This window comes from Quercus lobata, chromosome 5 (genome assembly GCF_001633185.2).
Source record: "Quercus lobata isolate SW786 chromosome 5, ValleyOak3.0 Primary Assembly, whole genome shotgun sequence".
In the NCBI taxonomy this organism is placed as follows: Eukaryota; Viridiplantae; Streptophyta; class Magnoliopsida; order Fagales; family Fagaceae; genus Quercus; species Quercus lobata.
This window is the reverse complement of record NC_044908.1, coordinates 7,463,046-7,480,931: the sequence shown is the minus strand read 5'-3', so window position 1 is coordinate 7,480,931 and position 17,886 is coordinate 7,463,046. Positions and strand designations below refer to the sequence as shown.

The following is a 17,886-nucleotide window of genomic DNA, read 5'->3' as shown; positions in this document are numbered from 1 at the left end:
TACTAAACCTCTTTACAATTTGTTGATTAAAGGCACTCGATTTGAATGTTTTGATGAATGCTTGCATGCTTTTGAAACACTAAAAAAGAAATTAATTTCAGCACCTATAATTGTGTCACCGGATTGGAATTTACCATTTGAATTAATGTGTGATGCCAGTGATGCTATAGGGGCTATTTTAGGGCAGAGAAAAGATAAAAAATTTCATGTTATTTATTATGCAAGTAGGACTTAACAGAAGCTCAACTGAATTCTGCCACTACTAAAAAGGAATTATTAGCAGTTGTTTTTGGTTTTGACAAATTTCGTTCTTACTTGATAGGTTTGAAGGTGAATGTCTACATCGATCACTCTGCTCTGAAGTACTTGCTTGCAAAGAAGGATGCTAAACCAAGATTGCTTCGATGGATTTTGCTTCTACAAGAATTCGATTTGGAGATTAAGGACAAGAAGGGTATTGAAAATTTGGTAGCAAATCACTTATCTTGGATGAAGCTTCAAGGTACGAATGATGAGCAGCAATTTCAAATAAAAGAAGCATTCCCGGATGAGCATTTGATGGCTATCCAAGTTGTTCCATGGTACGCTGACATAGTCAACTACTTGGTGTCGCGAATTCTACCTCCCAGGATGACATATCAACAAAAGAAGAAGTTCTTCTCCGACTTGAAATATTATTTTTGGGAAGAACCTTTTTTATACCGACACTTTGCGGACCAGATAATCAAAAGATGTGTGCCCGAGGAGGAGATGGAGAACATACTCAGACATTGTCATTCATTGGAAGTTGGCGGCCACTTTGGTGGTGCAAAAACAGCGGCAAAAATTCTACAATCCAGGTTTTATTGGCCATCTATTTTTAAAGATGCATTTAAATTTGTTAATTTGTGTGACCATTGTCAAAGAGTTGGAAATATTTCTAGGAAACATGAGATGCCTTTAAACAATATTTTAGTTATTGAATTATTTGATGTTTGGGGTATAGATTTCACGGGTCTTTTTCCATCCTCATACTTTAACAAATTTATTTTAGTGGCTGTAGATTATGTCTCCAAATGGGTGGAAGCAGTCGCCTTGCCGACTAATGATGCGAGAGTCGTAGTGAATTTTCTACGAAAGAATATCTTCTCCCGATTCGGCACTCCAAGGGCAATAATCAGTGATGGCAGAAAGCATTTTTGCAATCGCCAATTTGAAGCACTACTAGCTAAGTATGGAGTTACACTTCACGTGACGACACCATACCATCCTCAAACGAGCAAACAAGTCGAGGTATCTAATCAAGAGCTGAAGCGTATATTGGAAAAGACCGTGAATATCTCTCGTACAAACTGGGCGAGAAAATTAGATGATGCTTTATGGGCCTATAGAACAGCATTCAAAACACCGATCGGGATGTCACCATACCGGCTTGTTTATGGAAAAGCATGCCATCTACCGGTGGAGCTAGAACACAGAGCCTATTGGGTGACAAGGATACTGGACTTTGATCTACAAGTAGCTGGCAAGAAGAGAATATTGCAAATCAATGAGATGGATGAGTTTCGCAATGATGCTTATGAGAATGCTCAAATTTACAATGATAAAACCAAGAGATGGCATGATAAGCATATTCTAAGTAGGGGAATTCGAAGTTGGGAAAAAAGTTCTATTATTTAACTCAAGACTTCGACTTTTTCCAGGAAAGTTGTGCTCTCGGTGGTCAGGACCGTTTGTGGTAACCCAAGTTTTCCCCTATGGGGCGGTTGAAGTCCATCATGAAGAAAAGGGGACATTTAAAGTAAATGGACAGAGATTAAAACCCTATATGGATGGAGACTTTAAATTAGAAAAATGCTCCATCGATCTCATCAGTAAAAAAAAATGAGAGGATCACATCTAGTTACAGACATTAGATAAAGCGCTTTTAGGAGGCAACCCAAGTTTTTTTTTTTTTTTTTTTTTTATTTTTTATTTTTTTCTTTTACCTTATTGTTTTTCTTTCACTTTGTAGGAATAAAGAGACCAAAGAAATCTTCAATGGGTACACGGCTGCACCTCAAGGAAAAATATTCAATAAAAAAAAAAAAAAAAAAATCAGGGGAGCATCTCTTCTCCTTTCTCATTCTTTTATTTAATTTGTCTTCCTTTTTCCCATTGAGGACAATGTGAAATTTAAGTTTGGGGGAAGGGATTTTATTTTTAATATTTTTAAAAAAAATGCCTATTATAAGAATATGGTTGAAATTCTTATAATTTTTAGGAATCATTCTCATTGCTTAAGTCCAGTTGTTAATTCTTTACTTGATCTTGTTTAAATTGATATGATCATTAATCATTGTGCATACCTAGAGAAATTTTATGTGAATTTTGTAAATTTAGATAGCCTCTACTTATTCTAGAACTTGTTGAATTATACAGAATATTACTTGGGAAGTGATTTAGGCATTCTTTGAAATGATTGAGCCTTTCAAGCTTACCTCTTTATTATCTTTATCCCTAGTTATCCAACTGATCTATTCTTACACTAGGTTGAAGAAAAGAGAAGATATATGAGTGTTTGAAAAGAAATGAAGAAGAAGAAGAAGAAGAAAAAGAAGAAGAAGAAGAAAATTGTACAAAGTTCCATTTACTCTAATGTTTTGAGTTGCTTAGTAACTAGGGGTATTCATTACCAATGTTTACTCTTACATCAAATTGTAACTTGAAATATGAGCATGCAAAAGCACTTCAAGTTTGTGACTTGTTGAGTAACTGGGTGCATCCATCACAAATGCCTGCATTCACATCAAAAGATAAGTGACGACTAGAAGTAAGTAAAAAAAAAAAAAATTTTGATGAAGAGAGGTATTTTGAGATATTCAAAGGATTGAGAAAAATTATATTTTAGAAGTGAGAGTGCTCTATTTGCTTAAAACCTTATCTTTTCTTTATAGCGCTCACCATGGCCATACATCACAAGCCTAATAAGACCTACTGATCTTGGGTAATATTTTGTTGTATATTAGTGGGGAGTGATTTAAAAAGCAAGCTTTTGGAGTTTTTAGAGATCCGTACTTATTTACTTGTTTGCATAAAACTATCCGGGAAGCTAATGATGAAGTGAGAATGATAATGCGATGGAGTTGAGTTTTGAATTAACTTTTGAACTTGATTAATTCGGAATGATTCATTTGAATTATAAGCTTTCTGCAGATATTTGAGGCAAGAAGAAGAAAAAAATTTAAATTTATGAAGCAAAGCTTGTTTAAGTTGTTCTTTTTTTATTTTTTCTTTCTTTGCTCAAGGACTAGCAAAGTTTAAGTTTGGGGGAATTTGATAAGTGTAATTTTTACATGATTTTTATTATCCTCTTATTTATTAAAATTGTTGGTTTTCCTTTATTTCTTTTGATTTGATTTGATTTTTATTTATACTAGCTTATAACCCGCACAATGTGCGGGATCCTTTTATTTATTACAAAAGACATGGTAACTAAAAATATAAACATTTTTTTCTTTAAGATAATACCAAAAAAAAAAAAATCAAATAATTACTTGCAAGAAAAAGACGTGAATCTTGAGAGTATTTCATAGAGACTTCCAAAATAAAATCTTGAAATTTCGTGGTCAGTCAACAAAATTTTATATAGACCTTTTAGAAATAGATTTAGAAAATTTGTATTCCTCTACCACCTATGCACTCAAGCAAAAAGAAAGTGTTTTTTTTCTTTTTATGTGTTTTTTACTCCAATAATTTATTATTCAAAACATGTTCCAAAGGTACAAAAGATTACCAAAATAAAATTATGGCGGTCCAATAGAGATTATAATTGTCTTTGTTTTTTGTAGAAGCAAATATAGGTGACTTCCACAAACAATAATTAATAATTAAAATATTATGATACTCAAATGCTGTAGTATTAATCCATGAAATGCATCAAACTACAGTAGTAAATAGTCTCACAAAATTCTACACCAAAGGAAAATGTAGAACAACAAACAGAAATACAGGATAAAAAAAAATCATTGAGTTTCGCCTAAATGCAGACCATTGATCCAAGAAATTTAAGAATGTTGTCAGATTGTCTAAGAAAAACTTTCCCTATAATGTAATAAAGAAACACATTAGAGCACAATTAGTTGTAATCGGGGATCAAAATTAAAACTAATATTCAGGATATATATTCTAAATACAATGAAATTCTAGCAATAGCATAATACAATTTAATTGAGTGTTGAAATCAACCAACTTCAAACTTTAATTGTATAAACATTATATCATAACAATTCTAAAATATTTTATAGAAAACTTTCAAAGGTTTGTGTCATTTGTATTTTCTAAATGTTGATGGACTTTTTTGTTTCCTGCAATGATTGATGCTTTAATTTACTGGCGCCTCAAGAAATAGCATAATATGTGCATATTGGCCATTCCTTTAGAGCAACTAAATCAAACGTAAGTATAAATGAAACTCTAGTAGAAGATGGTTCCAATTGTTCCCATGACCATTCTCCTGCTTTTCCTAGCTAGTGTAGGACCATTTCTAATACACACAGTTTGGAAATTATTTCGTCTTCCATGCCATTTTGTTTTGGTTCTCTTCTCAAACATTATCATCCACCTTCTTTCTCATGCTACCATTGCATTATATATAATCTTTGGCATGCTACTATTGCATTATATATATACATATATATATATTCTTTTTTCTATGATAACATTGTAAAGGATCAAAAGTAATTTTAATAGTTTTTTTTTTGGTTACAAAGTACATGTGTGAAAATCTGCATATGCTGTTTCTGGTTTTTTTTTTTAATTATCAAGCATTAACAAATGAGAAAGACATTCATTTAAAAATAAAAGCAACAAAGGGAAAATTATGCTATCCTGACCTTTCAATTTAATTTAGTAACTCTTCTTGAACAACAACCAATGATCTTATCTGCTTCTGTGCTACCACAAAAACACGTGAAAAAAATAAAAAGAAAAAAAAAGATGTTGAAAATACATAAATCTAATAAACATCAATGTAAAACAGGTTCTACAAAATACAAACCGAGTTCCTATACACATTCCATCCACAAAAAATGTAGAAGTAAATTTGGTCACATATGCAAAAAGATGTAAAGAATAATTAAGATGGTAGTGACCTGCGTCATGGAGAACAGGCAACCTATGCTACTAAGGTGGTACTACTTTGTGACTTTGTCAGTAAAATCACTTGGAGTACAAATATAATAGTAATACTATTAACCACTATTCAATTGGCAAAACTGATCCACATATCTTAAGAAATAGGATTGGATGATTTGCAAGTTTTGGCAAGTAACAAAAATTTTTTTTGGTCCTCTGGGAATTTTAATCAAACAATCTGGATTCAAAACAGAGTCTACCAATTAGGAACAGCTACCAAGTTAAATTCAGATCCAAATCCCATTGACCAAATGTTACCTATTTACTAAGACACAAAAAAATATATATATATATAAATACATGCTTACTAATTTCTTCTTCATCAACTGCTTTCGTTATATATTTTTTGTAACATAGACTTTTATCTATAATGAAAACATATAAACTTTTAAAATACCAAGACAAAGGAAAAGGTAAAAAGGAATTAAAAAGTGAAGTTCTAGACTTTAAGAAAAATAAGACAGACAATACTTTTACAGGTCAATTTACTGAAGAAAAAAAATTTAATTGAAACCAAATACTTCAAAAACAATTCTGACTATATTGTGCAGGGAAAAAACTAATTCAAACCCAAAGACATCAAATGAAAAAAACGTAACCCAAAAAAAAAGGAGAGAAACAAAAGGAAAATCATGCTAACCTAAACCTTTCAATATGATTCGGTATCTCTTCTTGCAAAATACCAAACCATCGTATCTGGTAGAGAACAGTGTAAATCTGTGCTTCGACAAAAGGACAGGCAAAAGAAGGATTTTTTTAAATACAGTGAATAAGAAGAAAGAGAGACTACAAAAGAAACTATAGATGTATGCAAAGTTTCGCAAATGTTTTAATCTGGATTTATTCAAAAAAAAAAAAATGTAAGATTAATCACACATAACAATTTTTTTTTAAAATAAAAAGCTTTTTCTAAAGATTAACAAACTAATCTAAACATTAATGTGTACACCACACAACAATCTTTAGTAAATAATCCCTAAATATTCAACGATATAATTTTAAGCAATATGTTGGCTATTTAATTTACCCAAAATTAAAATAAATAAATAAAAGCGTTAATCAAATTCAATTAAAAAAAAAAAAAACATAATTTACTGCCAAAAAATATTCATTCATTCCTGTAAATAAATATACAATCAAACGGAAAACAGCACAATCATTAAAGGGGTTTTAGACTTTTTAGTTTCAGATAGTAGATGCTCAGCAACATTGAAAAATCAACCATTATTCAAGGGTAAACATGTTTTTTTCTACACATATTCAAGAGCTAAACCCCATGATGCCACCAAAAAAAAAAACTGGATTATGATAAATCAGGAAGAAAGCATCAAAATAAAGAGTATAACACATCAAATAACAAAATGCTAACCTTGGATGTAGGTGCTGCAGAAAAGAAGCGAAACAGAGTGGGTGTCAAATTGAAAATTGGGAGGAAGAGATTTTATTTTGCCATTTTTTCTTTTACCGAATGAAGGGGATTCATCTTTTCTTTGAGGTGGGTGCCATTTGATTAAGGGTGTGGCAATTCAGGAGTTTTATTAAGTGGCGTGAAACGGTTTAAGTTGTTAAAAAATCAGTCCACATTATACCATAAAAACCATGTTGTTGGGCACATCCAACAATCACCATAAAAACCTTTTCCCTTCATGGCTTGTGTTTGTTCCACTACCTTTCTCTTCTTATCTAATAACCCTTCTTCTTCTCTAATGACCCAGATAGCAAGCCAAAAAAATAGGAACAAAACAAAATATGAAACTGAAATTCATGAAAGCAAAGGAACAAAACCCCAAAAATGAAATTTCCTAATAACAATTCAATTAGAATTTGATCTTCTAGGTTGTTTCCCTTATTTCAATGAAATCCCTAAATTGACAACAAACCTAATTGAAGACGATAGGATAAGAGATTAATTAGAAGTCCAACTATTAAAACAATCTAAATATCGTAACCTTTGAATTATAAGTCTGGAGTACCCTAAAAAAATGAATCCAAATATTCCAAGAGAAAAAAATGAAAAAAATTGAAGATTTTGGTAATCTAACAATCACATCATATGTAAAATTCAAGGTGCAATCAATTAAGATAAAACAATCTTTGTAAAAAAAATTTAAGATAAACAATATACATAAACCATATCAGTTGTGAGATCAATGCATGTCACTATTTAAAGGCCAAAGAAGTATTCTGTATTAGTGTGATTCAGTAACATATAATTAATAAGCACCAGAAAACTAATCTTCAAGTTGTTCATGGCAATATACACTAAAAATTGGCATAAAAAATTATTTTAAAATAAGATCAGTGTGAAGAGGTATTTAACAGAAGCAATGGAAGTCCTAAAAACAAATAGAAAGAAGTACAAAGTGTCTCATATAAGAAAGGTGAAGAAGAAATACAACCTGTGTTAGTGATAGATTGTTTTAGAGAAAGTGAAGGGGTATTCCGTCAACTCCAAATCTCCAACCAATCATGGTGAAATTACATCCTTTGTTGGACATGCTTTTGATTCTCTCTTGACCTTTTCTACTTTCTGTTCTATACACAGATAGAAAAATCAGTCGTACAAACAAATAGGAAAATTACCAAATGTCTCATATATTAAAGGAGAAGAAGAATTTCAACATGTTTAGCAGCAAATGCTATGGGGTCTACCAAGCACTCTAACCAACCAAAAATTAATTAAACCTCTCTAGGTAGATTGAAAAATTAATACCAAATAAACAGAAAAAAATACTAAAATCAAAGCATCAGTTATAGGAGGAAAAAGATTAATCAAGCATATTTAAATTTCAAAAATTAAGAAAGAAAAAACTTGGGAAATATTAAGAGAAACAAACTACTTCCTATCTTCCCAAATAGCACTTGAATTTACATATCCAGTAATTGAGTTTTATTAAATAAAAGAGAAATACATAAAAATATTTTAAAACTGACATTTAAAAATTAATTATTTCATTCATAATTTTATATAGCAAAACACAACAATATCCAACAATTTTGTTTTTCAATTTTTTGGGTTATACCTGTTGGCAATATTATAAGAATTGTGGATTTGAAAAAATAAAAAAATATTTTCCTTTCTTTGCCTGTGTTTGCTCCACCTCCTTTCTCTTCTTCTTCTCTAGTTATGATTGTGACCGTTGGTCAAAACCAATTTTAAAGCAAGACCTTAATAAGAAAACAAATCTCTCTTATTCCTTTAAACGGTGTTTAGTGCAAACCCTTAATATAGTTGATCAAACTTTATCTCCAGATCTAAGAAAAGGGAATTGAAATATTGTCTTCTACCCAGATCTAAGAAAAAGAAGAAAAAAAAATAAAAAATAAAAAACCCTTACCGGACTGTATCTATTTCTCTGTATCTATATCTGTCTCTCTCTATCTCCATATCTCTCAATTCCTTAATTGAACTTTCGTTCGTATTTAATTTTAACCATTTTTAACCTAAATCATATAAAACCAAAATTTCAAAAAATCAAATCAAAACCTAATGTTACCCAAATACCTAAATAAAAATCAATCCAACCAAATTTCTCAAAACTAATTCATATTTCATACCCATACCCAGATCTAAAGAAAGAATGAAAAAGACGAAAAGCTTACAAGTGGTAGTCCTCTCAATGTTTGTCTCCTTCTCATCTCTGTGTAGTAGGAAAAATGGAAGGCGCCCTTACAGTGATGGCAGGAGATCTGGGCGGCGCCCTTCTCTCTATCTCTGCCTCTCTATTTCTCTGTCTCTCTTTTTTGTCGATCTCTCTTTCTCCTTTCTCCATGTAGCAATCTTTCTGAGAAGACAGAGGAGTTATGGGTTTTAATTTCAGTTTTTAGAAGAGAATTGGGTTTTGTTTTGCGGTAAACGGTGTTTTGGGTCTGCAAAATCGCCTCTCTCTTCCTCTGTTACTCTCCGTGCCCTCATTGCTCCTCTCTATTTCTATCTTGGTGCATAATTTTCACCGGTTAATTTTTTGATATCTGTATGTTAGTATTCAGAAAATTAGTTATTATTTGTTTTATGATAAAAATATCTCTAAAGTAATTAATCAATAATTTAAAAATGAGATTAAAATAGTAAATTGAAAAAAGAAAGTTAGTTATTATTTTTTTACTATAAAAAATATCCTTACATAAACTTAAAAATGGGGTTAAAATAGTAAATTGACAAAAATAATAAATCTCTACTTCTATGTTGGAATATCTTCTTACTTCTAATAAACTTCTATTTTTACGTTGATTTAAATTTCTACTTCTACTTACTAACTTCCTACAAAATAGGATTACTCTTTTGTTAGTTTTAAGACTCCTCCAATCTACAAAACTCACTCCACGTATTCATTTTTTTTTTTTTACTTCATTACAATGTATTTGTTTCTTCTGTCCTCTTTTTTTTTCAATTTTTTTTTTTTTTAAATTTCATTACACCCTTAGGTTTTTTTTTTTTTTTTTTTTTTTTTTTTTTTTTTTTTTAATTGGAAAAAGTAGAAGTCTCAAATTATAATAAATGCAAATTATTAATATTTATCCAAAAATAAAAAAGCATTTGAGCAGGCGCGTAAGCGCGTGGTCAGAGGCTAGTTTATAATAAGAGGCTTTTAAATGGTGTGTAGGATTGCTAAACAATATAATGTATCATTTTTTAATTTAAACATGTCTAAATTTTAGATGGTCACTTTTCCTATTTGTCAGCACATCCTTAATTTTAGGATTCCACTTTCTCTCAGCTTTTGCTATGATATATACTAGTGTTTAACCCGCACAGTGCGCGGGATCATTTAACATATTAATGAACTTTATTTAATAACATAGTATATTTAAGCATATAATGTCCAATACCTAAAACTATATACATTGGAGTACTTCTTCATGGGATATAACTTGCACTGGCCATTTCAATTAAGTGTCAGCCCAAGGATTTCCTTGAGTCCATCTTGCATTGCCCTGGAACTTCTCTCCAAAAGTAAAAGGAAGTATATATTATCATTCAAATAATTATTCATTAGTGACAAACAAATTGTGATAATAAGAACAATAATGGATAGTAACTTTGCTTTTTTCAAGTTTTAAAATATCTCTTTTTCTTGGCTCATTATTTAATTGTACACCATAGTTGCTTATACAAGAGACTTGTTAGGTAAGCAGGATTGTCATACTTTTATTGAGTTTGAGAATTTCTAGTTGGTTCATATGTGGAGGGGGAAGTGGGCTTACATTGTATGTCTCCATTTTTTCTATACTTTGTTTAATAAGTATTATATTAGACACTTTCAAAATTAAGTGTGTCTAATATAAATTGCAGCTTCATGGTAAAGCAATAAACCAAACATAAGGATGATCAACACATACACATACACACATTTTTTCCAATTCTAATAATTGCAGTTAAATATTCAATTAGAATTACTTACTATACCAGTCCCAATATCAATATTCACGTAAAAGAAAAAAGGAGTTCATAAGGCATGCCAAAACATTAGTATTTTACTGATCCAGTCAATTCTTCCACCAAAGGGAATATGGAATAGAATTCACCTAGGTTTATGATTTGCAAAATATGACGCCCGTGCTACATTGAAGCATGAATGCATTGCTCATTTTTCCCGCAACCAAACCATTAAAATTAGGAGAAATTTTTTTCCAATTATCGTTTGGTCACAACTTGAATTAAAACACATAAAAACAACACCCAGCCTATTAAAATTTGAATCTTGAAACTCATTCAGCCACAAAGTCTCCATAAAATTTTGAACTAATAATGGGAATTAGACAAACTTACCCCATGCTATGCAATATTGAAATAACACAAAACTTAATTAGTTTTGCTTATAAAAATTTAAGCTCTATCTATGAGGAAAAAAAAAAAGTTAGGAAAGTAAGATCAATGAGCCATATATGTGTTCTCTACGAACTGTTAATATAATAAAATGGATGCCCTCCCTCAAGCTCATTACTACCCAAACGCTACAATCCATTAAAAATCCAGCATTATTACATTCTAATTAAAATAAGAATAAAGATTTGTAAGTTCTTGGCACTAAATAACTAATAAAACATCTCCTTAATTTGCAAGTGTCACACATTTGGCGCGTGTAACTCCAATATAAATTGCATGTCCATCTTAACAATTTTGCAAAGGCAGAAATTTTTGGACGGAGGTAGGGGAAATTTGGTTCAAGGATTTCTTCAAATACTATTAGAGGAATTGAGAAAGGAAAGAGAAAAACAGCCCAGCAAACCTCACTTTGTCACTGTTAGTAAAGAGTACTTTGGACGCAACAATTGCATTGGCAGCTTCTGTATGGTCAAAGCAGACATTGAAACCAGTTTGGCTGCATGTGACATTGGAATTGTAATTGTACCGTTGCCCTCCATAGACACAACATTAAACCATTAATGAACATGAGAAAATGAAATTTGGAAGTCAAATGTATGGCATGATTAACACAGCTATAACATTAGTGTTTGTGTGAAGTTGACTTGAACTTGCAAAAGTGAGTAAGACATTTTATCAAACACATAGTTTGCTTGTTCCAAATGGGAATGCGATGAATGTTTTGCAACATGAATCCACCCAAAAATTACACCCAAGACAAAATAAGCACAACTAAGTAAAAGCACCGTGGGATTGCAACCAACTACTTGAGTAGTTAAGCCTATTTAGAAAGGTATTATATAGAGCAAGTAATGAGCTTGCAGATGTACCAGCGCATGGAAATTTTTAAATGTAATGCGACATATGTTTTCATCATTGTACCCGCATGATGCAAGACTAAGTTATAAATTATAGAAACGGTGTGAGTCAGTAAATATCTTAACCAATAAAGAAATCAAACCAAAACAAACAAACTACTCTGATTAGCAAAAAAACCATTACCAAACAACATAAAAAAATGAATAAACAAAGTTAGTTAGTACCTCTTTAGATACAGAAGAAGGGTTTGATATTCATTGCCCGATGGCTGTTCCCCCTTCAGTTTAGTATTTTGCACCACAACTAATAAAGTTGAAGATTTGATTTTCCCGAGCTTGTGTTTCCTTAAACATGCAAACCACAAACTCAATACCTGGAGTAAAAAAAATGAATTGAAAGAAACAAGGAGACAAAGAGAAAAAGAAAAAAAACAAAAAGAAAACAAATTTCCCTATTTTTTTTTTAACTTTATTTTTTATTGTTTTAGGACATTATAAAATCCATCTTAATTTGTGTTTATGCATGAAATATATTCAAATGAAACATAATGAGGAAAATACAAAACACCTCATCACCATTATAGGATTCTTATTGTAACTCCCCAATTTATATTGCAAAGAGGACAATTAATTCCAAGAATACAAAGTCAAACAAAAAATATATCTTGAGGTAGGGGGGAGAAAAAAATAGATCCCTTAAAACCAATCCTTATTTTGTACTTGCATTGATTGAAACTAAAAATTGGTCCCTCAAGATCAAATGTCCAAGCCTATGTAAGTGCAAAGAAAGTGGCTATGGTAGGCCTAACCAAGTCTTCTATTATAGAATTTTTCTCAATACCAATCATTAAAAGATAAGAGCTGGTACCAATATAAATCTGCATTGCCTTGCTCTTTCCTTGAGCTGTGTACATTTGGTTTTCAATTTCTTGATGCTTCCTACCATTGTCCTTTTCCATCAACTCCTATTTCATTAGGACCTTGATAATATTTGCACTTTTCTCAATTTCACCAATATTCATTTTCTTATTTGTCTCTACCTTTTTTTCAACTACTTTGGCTCTAAGTAGCAATTAAGACCTAGCAAAATTTTAAAAAAAAATATATATATATATATATATATTCACAAAAAAATAGCATTAGCATAAAACATAAAATGATGCATTGAGTTGCACTCTATAAAACTCAAAGGATTATTATATCATAAATTATCCAATTTGTTGGTCACTAATTGGGTGCAGGCGCAAACACATGCATGTCATGACTTGGGTATAAGGTTGTAACGTTGAATGCTCATAGGACACTAAGACTAAACTGGATCAAAACGTAGTTCTAATGTTATCCATTTAAAAACAGTTAATTTGTTAATAATCTGAATATCAAGAATCAAGAATATATATACATTGATTTAGGAGTGAGCATTGTTCTAAGAAAATAGCTTCGAAACAAATGGATTGTGGATGAGATTTTTAAAGACTTTTCCTAAAGACACCATCTCTAGGTAAATGGTAAAATTTATAAATATTTGACCCAATAGAATAACATCCCAAAACAATAAAGGAAGATATCCTTCTACTTCACTCTTGTAGACAACATCCATCCCATGTAGCATCTTGTAACCTTTAAAAGGAAACAAAAAGCAGGCATGTACAAAAGAAAAAACAAAAAGTTTTAGTTATGAAAAATGTGCGCTAAACAATTGATACCAATTATCATTGTTCAAATACATTTAAAAAAAAAAAATCCTCCACTCCAATGTTCATCATTGCTAGTTTCTCTCCACTTAAATTTCATCATTCAACCATTAACACAGCCAGTAAATGTCAACATATTATAGTTCACACTTACCGTCAAGGTGCACATATGTTGCTAATTCTGAATATGGACACTCAAAGTCATGTAATGACTCTGCCCCCACCTAAATATGATAAAACATCTTAATCTACCTTAATTGAGTACCACACTACTTATTAATATGAAAAACAACTTAAACATGAGGTTATATGCAATAGCAACATGAGTTTATATGCAAAATTCAATGAAATTAAGATCAGTGCACAATGTTCCAAAACAATTCAACAGTATGAGTGATAGAAACTAACAATAAAATAGATACAAAGATACCAAAGCATTTAGGTATTTGGGTTTTGTCACACATTCATGCATTTATTCGAGTACAAAAATAACTTTTTTTATATATATAGTTTTTTGGGATAGAGAAACCAAATAGTGATTGTCAGTCTTCCAAGGAAAGAAAAAGAGATTTGCATTAAAAAAATAGACATATTGGCATATTCCTCTCTCTAGAAATCATAGTAACCTAGCCCACTTAAAAAAAGGGGATATATTGTATGGGTTTTTCTTTAGAAGAAATTAATTAAAGTAGCAATTGAATATAAACACAGCATACACAATAAGAGAAGTAGAAGTTTGTTTTGGCAAAAATGTTGCCCTGTTTTGACTTTGGAGTCGTGATTGTTATGAAAAAGAGATCTCCAAGAGATCTAGTACCTGATAGCATTTGAATTGTAGGCTGAAGATATTTCGTAAGTGCCTAAAACAATGCCAATAAATAATAAAACATTAACATTTGCGCAGTAAAAAACTATGATATCCAAAATTTAGAACTGAAAAAAGAGCACAAAAAAATTTTGGAAAAAAAAAAAAAAAAAAAGATAAAGAGAGAAAGAGACTAAATTTCATATCATATCAAGAAAAACCCTTCTGTCTTCTTTGTTAACTTCAAAGTTGAACTGAAGCCTCTCATAGCTTGTACCTTCTGTGTCTGCAATTTTTTTTTCTTGCTCTTCTCTCTCTTGCTGCCTTATAACGTCCCTTGTACAGTGAAAAGGAAATCTAATATAAACTAATCAAATCTAACCCAAAAACATATAGAAAAAATAAATCCTAACCCAAATACCTAAATGAAAACAAAATAAATTCTAATCTAGGTACCTAAGAATCAAACCAATTCAAGCATAAAGCATATTTAATATTCAATTAAAAAAAAAATTACCAATGATGGTTCCAATAGAGTGGAAACTATAGCTGGTAGTACCGCTTCTAATCAGACTTGCATTGCTTCCAAGGATTTGCCTTTCCACCTACAAACCTAGAAAAAGAAAAGTTTAAGAAAAACCCTTTAATTTTTTATTACATAGATTTGAAATTGAAATCAATCATTTACAAATGAAATCTACAATTGAATCCAAGAGAGAGTTAAATAAATCCAAAGCAACACATATACCCTACCCATAAACCAAATTTAATCTTATAACCTTGAACAAAACCAAATCTAACCCAAATGCCTAAATCGAAACAATCAAATATAAAATCATATTTATCATGTAATTTTAAAAAGAATAAAGAAAACCTTCACCGGTAACGGTTCCGATTGCAAGACGGTGATGGCTGCCCTGAAATTTATCTCTTTGTCGATCTCTGTTCTTCATTTGTTTTCGATCTCTCTTTTGTAATGTTTTCGAACTCTCTTTCAATCTTTGTTCTTCTGCAGTTTATGAAATCTCTTTGTCTCTCTTTGTTCTTTTGTGTTTTTCCTCTTTCAGCAAACTGTCTCTGTAACTTTAAAACCCTTTCGGTGTGAGAAATGGATGGCTTTTGTTACGTTTGCTTTGGGCTGAACAGGTGTAACATGCGGGCCAATTAGTGGCTTTTATTATGATTGTTTCGGGTTGAACAGGTGTATAGGTGAGTCTTCCGGACGCAACGTACGGTTTTTTAAAGAAAAAATTGTAAACGTGGCATTTTAAATGGTCATTTTTCCTATTTGTCATTACCTCCTTAATTCTAGGTACTCATTTTCTCTCAGCTTCTGCTATTATATAGATATATATATATATATATATATATATAGAATATAGATATAGATTTATCTATTCATTTGTGCTTTGAAGGAATGAGAAGATTTCAGATTAATCTACAAGGGCTTTACATGCAAAGTGGGGCTAGGCCAATTGAATCAAGTCAACTTACATCCAACCAGGCATGAATTCAAGAGAAGACCAACCCAATTAAATTTAAGTTCAACTGGAGCAAGGAATCAAAGGAAATTTGCACCAAATCCAAGTCCAATTCCGATTAGGATTCCAGCCTGTGCATCAGTTAGTATTTTTAGCATAACTTTGGGCTCAAATTTCCAATCGAGATGATTCAAGTTAGGTTGGAAAGTTAATTTAAAGGGCTACAACTTTGTAGTTTACCAAAATCCCGAATTCTGAAGTTAAATGGGCCAAAATAGTCGGTTAAGTGAAGCCTAAAAATCTGGGATTTTCTCCAAATTTGAATTCAACTTGTAATAGGATTCCTTTACCTATTTAAAGGCTCTTTAGGGAAAAAATTCAGACAGCCGCATTGAAGTATTTTTTTGGGAGTCTTTTTGTAGAGGAGGATCTAAGGACAAAGGCAAGAGCTTCATGTTGATCAACCAATTCAGATGAAAGACATAAGTTTTATTTGTTTTCTTTTCAATTTTATTATGAACTAAATTTTATTTTCTAGAGCGTTGATGTAGTCTAGCAATGAACAAACAATTTATATTCTGAGTTATTTTATTTTTAATATTTCCATGATCGAGTGTTTAATTCTTATTCTTAATGCTTGATATTTCTTTTTACGAATTATTGATTGATCAATTGAATTACAATGAAACCAAGAGGTGATTTGTTATTTTAGTTCTAGAATTAAACACCATTAGTTGAGCTAAAGTAGAGATGCTTTACCACGATTAGTGTGATTTTTCAGAAAATTCAAAGTACATAATGATCTCCAATTAATTAAATTCGCATAGAGATATGGAATTGTTAGTTGAAGATATTTTTGATATTATTCGAGAGAAGATATTGAATACTTGAGGAATTTTTAATCATCAACGGGAGATTATTAGAATTTAATAATTAGGAAGAGTAAATTTGTGGGATTTGTTAGGTAAAATCAACCGCTCTAGATCCATTCTTATCATATATATATATATATATATATTTATATTTTACGTTTTTAGATTTTTACGTTTTGTATTCGTAGATTTATTTTTATTAAATAGTTTAATTTAATTAAGATAGTAGAACATTCCATTTATTTTCAATTTTCCAAATAGTAATTAATTTAGTGAATTTTGGTATTCAATAACATAGTTAATCCCTGTGGGTTCGACATTCGTTTTCTAAAAACACTTTACTACTTGTTACAATTCTGTGTGCTTGCAGATTATTTTTCATGAACAAAGATCATACACTACTGTTGGGAATCGGGTCTTCTTTGGCTTTGGAGTAAGATCATCAACATCAATCATGGGCTCTTTCCCTTTGCTACTGCCTCCTTTCACAGCTGATCTTTTGAACGGAGACATTTTCACACTACATCATGTTACACCAAAGACCAACAAAGACCACACAAGACAACAAACTCTATTAGCACAGGAATATTGTGGAAAACCCTAAAATCATGAGATTATGGTCACAATCATGTCACAGAATGTGTGTGTGCTACAAATAACACATTGTGTAGCCAAAGACAGAGTGTAAAAACACATAACCAACAACAATCACACAATAATTTCACCAAAAGAACAAATACCCATATTCAAGCATCAGAGATACAGATATCAACCGAAACACACAATCAAAGAGATATATGGCAAGAAGTGTGAAATATATTGAGAAAGAAACAACACCCATACCTGTTCTTGAAGATTGGTGAAGAGGTGAGGGAGAATATGGAGATTTTATGTGTGAACACGGTGATTTTGAAAGAGAGAAAGAGGAACAGGAATATGAATAGTTAAGTGATGCGAAGGAAAATGAAAAGTTTTTGAAACCTGTCTTGAAAAAGACCCTTATTGTGCAAAACACGCAATTTTCGCGATTGAACCAAGTCACGAACAAGTCACCAAACACCTTAGAGACAAAAATTTTTGAAAAATTTTCTAAGTGTTTTTCGCAACTAGAAGGTCCACCCGCAAGTAAGTCATGAAGGGAGCTGTGAAAATTTTTGTATAACCTCGTGACTGGAGCCTCCACTCATGAACAAGTT

The 17,886-nt window shown here is 31.2% G+C and overlaps 1 protein-coding gene and 1 long non-coding RNA gene across 4 annotated transcripts; both read right to left on the bottom strand.

Annotated features, from left to right (window-relative positions):
- Positions 1 to 2,579: 2,579 nt before the first annotated feature.
- LOC115992022 lies at positions 2,580 to 9,115 on the bottom strand. Of its 2 annotated transcripts, XR_004092396.1 has the most exons (5): positions 8,758 to 9,115; positions 7,554 to 7,689; positions 5,795 to 5,871; positions 4,854 to 4,909; positions 2,580 to 2,756 (listed from the first exon to the last, which is right to left on the bottom strand). It is a non-coding gene; the product is annotated as an uncharacterized LOC115992022 (long non-coding RNA). The 2 variants fall into 2 exon arrangements; XR_004092395.1 differs by lacking the exons at positions 2,580 to 2,756; positions 4,854 to 4,909; positions 5,795 to 5,871 and having other exon boundaries at positions 7,424 to 7,689.
- Positions 9,116 to 10,703: 1,588 nt separating this feature from the next.
- LOC115992021 lies at positions 10,704 to 14,609 on the bottom strand. Of its 2 annotated transcripts, XM_031116058.1 has the most exons (5): positions 14,532 to 14,609; positions 14,350 to 14,392; positions 12,064 to 12,183; positions 11,390 to 11,477; positions 10,704 to 10,748 (listed from the first exon to the last, which is right to left on the bottom strand). In XM_031116058.1, the coding sequence occupies exons 1-5, from the start codon at positions 14,539 to 14,541 to the stop codon at positions 10,740 to 10,742; spliced, it is 270 nt and encodes an 89-aa protein (XP_030971918.1). In that variant the 5' UTR covers positions 14,542 to 14,609; the 3' UTR covers positions 10,704 to 10,739. The 2 variants fall into 2 exon arrangements, with proteins under 2 accessions (XP_030971918.1, XP_030971917.1); XM_031116057.1 differs by lacking the exon at positions 10,704 to 10,748 and having other exon boundaries at positions 11,226 to 11,477.
- Positions 14,610 to 17,886: the final 3,277 nt, after the last annotated feature.

What these genes read in the sequence shown, in the direction of transcription:
- LOC115992021 (XM_031116057.1), bottom strand. An exon ending in TACAATTCAAATGCTATCAG is followed by an intron (nt 12,184 to 14,349) that starts GTACTAGATCTC and finishes TGCATGTTTAAG; the next exon opens with GAAACACAAGCTCGGGAAAA. An exon ending in CTTCTTCTGTATCTAAAGAG is followed by an intron (nt 11,478 to 12,063) that starts GTACTAACTAAC and finishes TGTCACATGCAG; the next exon opens with CCAAACTGGTTTCAATGTCT.